This window comes from Erpetoichthys calabaricus, chromosome 3, assembly GCF_900747795.2.
Source record: "Erpetoichthys calabaricus chromosome 3, fErpCal1.3, whole genome shotgun sequence".
NCBI lineage: Eukaryota > Metazoa > Chordata > Cladistia > Polypteriformes > Polypteridae > Erpetoichthys > Erpetoichthys calabaricus.
Genome location: NC_041396.2, coordinates 9213148 through 9217325, shown reverse-complemented (window position 1 = coordinate 9217325; position 4178 = coordinate 9213148). Strand labels below are relative to the sequence as shown.

General features: G+C 36.0%; 1 protein-coding gene across 1 annotated transcript; it reads left to right on the top strand.

Annotated features, from left to right (window-relative positions):
* Positions 1-1545: 1545 nt before the first annotated feature.
* Positions 1546-3933, top strand: LOC127526999 (uncharacterized). Its single transcript, XM_051924303.1, has 3 exons — positions 1546-2502; positions 3382-3474; positions 3619-3933. Exons 1-3 carry the CDS (start codon positions 1546-1548, stop codon positions 3931-3933), a joined length of 1365 nt encoding a protein of 454 aa, XP_051780263.1.
* The last annotated feature ends 245 nt before the right edge of the window (positions 3934-4178 follow it).

The following is a 4178-nucleotide window of genomic DNA, read 5'->3' as shown; positions in this document are numbered from 1 at the left end:
TTGGCTGATCAAGTAAAAGGAACTGTTTTTGCTGTTTCTGCAGATAATTTAGGTGCTCATAGTCTTGCTGGGTTTCTTGAGTGTTTCAGAGCTGACAAATTTTGCAGATTTTGTCTTGCTTCATTGCAAGATATTCAGACCAAAGAAGCTAAAGAATTTCATCCAAGGACTCCTGAAGAGCACAGCAAGTTTATTGCAGAGCTAACTGAAACTCAGCACCTTACATCTGTTAATGGTGTCAAATCAGACTGTGTTTTATCTAAAAACTTGAAGTCTTTTCATCCAGTTTCTGGCTTTCCACCTGATATACTGCATGACTTTTTTGAGGGCATTGTGCCTTTTGAGCTTTCATTATGTCTTCAGAAATTGATTTCAGACAAGTATTTCACTCTGGATTGTCGTAATCAGATTATTAAAACATTTCCTTATGAGAATTCAGACAAAACAAACAGACCGCAAACAATTCAAAAAACATATCTTTCAAAGAATACATTTAGGGGCAACGGACATGAAAATTGGGCATTGTTAAGATTTCTTCCCTTCTTTATTGGAGTCTTAGTACCTGAGGGAGATAAAACATGGGAAATCCTCATGGATTTAAAAGACATAGTTGAACTTTCTGTTTCTTCAAAGTTCTCAGAAGAAACTTTGTGCTACTTTGAAACCAAAGTTTCAGACCATCGACTTTTGTTCAAGGAAGTCTTCCCCAATGTCAATCTAAAACCAAAACATCACTTTGTTGAACACTACCCCAACCTAATTCGTTCTTTTGGCCCATTAGCTGATTTTTGGACAATAAGGTTTGAAGCCAAGCACAGTTTTTTCAAAAAAGCAGTGCGAGATGTGCATAACTTCAAAAACATTTTAAATACATTAGCCACCAAACATCAACTCATGGGTGCATACCATTTAGATTGCCCAACATTTTTCAAAACGGCGTTGCACATAGAGAAATTAAAAACACTTAAAACTGTCTCACTGGACTCACACACAAAAGCTGCATTTCAAAAAAAGTATGGAGGCAAGACCGAGGCTTCTCTAGCCTCTGCTGTGCACTTGTATGGGACCAAATACACAAAGAACATGATTGTTGCTATTGGATTTTCTTTTGGACTACCAGAATTTGGACGAATCCTAAACTTTGTTGTTGTTGGCAGTGAGCTCTCCTTCATCGTTGAGAGATTAGACACTTGGTATTTTGAACATCTCAGAACTTATGAAGTTGTTAGGAAGGCCTGTCCAGATGTCATAACTATTCTTCCTCAGGACCTTATTGATTTCTATCCACTAACTCCCTACCGTATTGCAGGAAAACTCATGGTGTCACTTAAAAGGTCCTTACTTCCATAGGTACTTGATGTATTTGTGACCTCTGATTTGTTATATGAAACTGCTAAAATGTATGAATCAATCTGATATATGTTGATTGATTGATTGAGTTCTCAGCTATCACCAGCTTAATTAGATTGTAATGAAGCAACAGTTCTTTTACTATTACTGAGATTTTCCTATACTGTTTTCCTAAAAGGTTAAAAAACCACTACAATGTTGTTGCGGGTAATTCTTGCTCCAGACAATATCAGAAAAGTATCATGCCCTGACAATGTATCGACCCTTGAAGACCTCAAATCTATTCTTTGTGAGAAACTGAACATAGAGAGTGGATTCACTATACAATTCGAAGATCCTGATTTCAATAATGAACTGTGCAATTTAACCAACATTAGTGAACTTCCAGCAGACAAGGCCACCTTAAAGATTTTCTGGAACATTTTAGTCACACCAATAGAAGAAAACACTTTGTCTGATTTCACTGTAGATACTGCTAGTGTTTCAAGTGACTCGTCATTATCACTTCAAACATTTAACAGAGTGGAGCCATGGCCCAAGGAGTTTCCAATTCCTAAGTTTTCTTTGGAGCTTGAACTTCGTCTCCAGAAAGCAAATGAATTATATGAACAGAAGAAGATTCCATTGGATGTCACTCGTGACATTAAAATGGAAATACTTTGTAAAGTTTCAGAGGTAATGTTTTCATACAAAGCCTACCCAAATGAGTCAGAATGTGAGAAAGTTGCTGCAGCTTTGATTGTCAAGCATCCTTGTCTCACTGAGGCCACAGGCGCTGGTTGGCTTGGATGGAAAGTAAGTATTCAATATAAGATGAACAACCTTCGGCAAAAACTTCGGTATGCTGGCTGTGCAGAAGTGCAGGTAAATGCTTACAAAAGAGGATTTGGTTCTCCCAGAGGTTGCCTTAAGAAACCTCGTAAATCTGAGGTAAATTTCTTGCCAAATCACCCTGGTAGTCAAAAAGATGAAGATCTTGAAACAGAGAGGCAGCAGCTTGAGGATGAAGTGAAGAAGAAAAATATGAACCTGGACCTAATCAACACCAAAATGGACCTCACTTTTTCCCTGAGAAGAAAGGAGATTGTCATGGATGAACCGCTGGTCTCTGTAGTCCAACAGAGATGGCCAGGCCTTTTCATAGAGCAACAGGTGAGTTTTATCTAATCTTATAAATCAATTGTCGAGTAGCGATGCTAGTACCTTGAAAATAAGTACATTATTAATTCCTGTATTTTGTTACAGGTGTATGCAGAATTTTATCGCATTACCCAGGTGCAATTGAAAGAAACATTGCTGACATCCTTGGACAAGTATTCGACAGCTCTGATCAAAATGTACAGAGCAAAAGGAGGCAAGATGGCACATGAATTGAAATTACTTTTAGAATTACTAGATGAACAGGTACGTAATGAGGATCAGGAAAGAATTGTTTTATAGTCATAAGCATGAACTTAAAGTAGTATGTGCAGGGCAGTGTTGTAATTACGGCTGTTAAACTGTTTGCTTATGAAGGTGCATGTGGCAAACCCATAGACTTATCAAATGTATGCAAAATGATTTTATAGAACAAGCTAAATTATACTGTATATGTTTATATCCGAGTCATTGGCACTGCACATATTCCCTCCAATGTAATGGACTACAAATTCATAATGTATTAATTTACAGTTTTACTTAATGATGAGATTTACACAAACAATATTTTACCAGAAATAAAAGTAAATTCCTGAGCTATTCTGTTTATTATAAATTGACAATTTAAATTATCCAGGTTAATAGCATTTTTTTTTTTTGTGTCTGGATCTGTGCATACATTTTGAATAATTTGCAGACGTTCAAAATCCTTTCATTATTTGGACTCATTTAACAAAGATGGACTTTTGTATATGTACAGTAATGAGGAAGAAAATATGTCAAATATATTTAGTTGTTTTGTTTAAAGTTTTCTTAAATTGTCATTTGGTTCAAGCATTATTTCTTTGTATATTCTACCTCTATGACTATCATTCTTGTTACTGTACTTTTCAGACTATGGATGTTACCACACACAAGAGGGCAACGGTTCTACAAGGACTACCTCTGTACTTAAGAGAATACAAGAAGTTATCAACAACATGTCATGTAAGTTCTGTTGGAAATGTAAAACTAAATGATTAACAAACTAGAAAGTTAAGTTGGTAGACAACCTTTCACTTGGCTTTGGAAAAGAGTCAACTATGGTTTATTTTTTCACACTTTAACTATATTATTGTTCTATATTTTTAGGATACAGACTCCCTTCAAATATATACAAATGAAATGAAGATAGGAATATTAGAGGTTGTGAGGCACCATGAGACCCATCCTGGAGCTGCAGCAATGAATGTGGCTGTGGTAATAGAAGGTCGAGTAGTAATTGAAGAGCTTGCCGACTTCACAACTGCATTTGTCATACTTGTTGGTCTTCTGTATGCTCTAAACATTCAGTACCCAAAAGAAGTTAAATACACTTTTGAAACAGTACAGAAGGTGTTTCTAAATATTGGAGACTCATACTCACATAGAGTACTGTCACTCAAAAATATGCTGTATAAATGTTAGACAAATGTGTCTCAGATCTGCAGAATAGGATGTGCTTGTCTTTTGATTTTAGATTAACATTGCGATAGCTACTTTTCTTTGAGTGAAATTCTTTCTCAGTTGCACTTTAGTGTTAATGTTATGACAGGATCCCTTTACCCTGTGCAGGTTCTGTTCAAAAATTTTGGAATTATTGATGTAACACTTTTCAAATTAAGATTCCACAACATCAGAGATGGCATGGCTTGTGGTTATTAGTAATGATA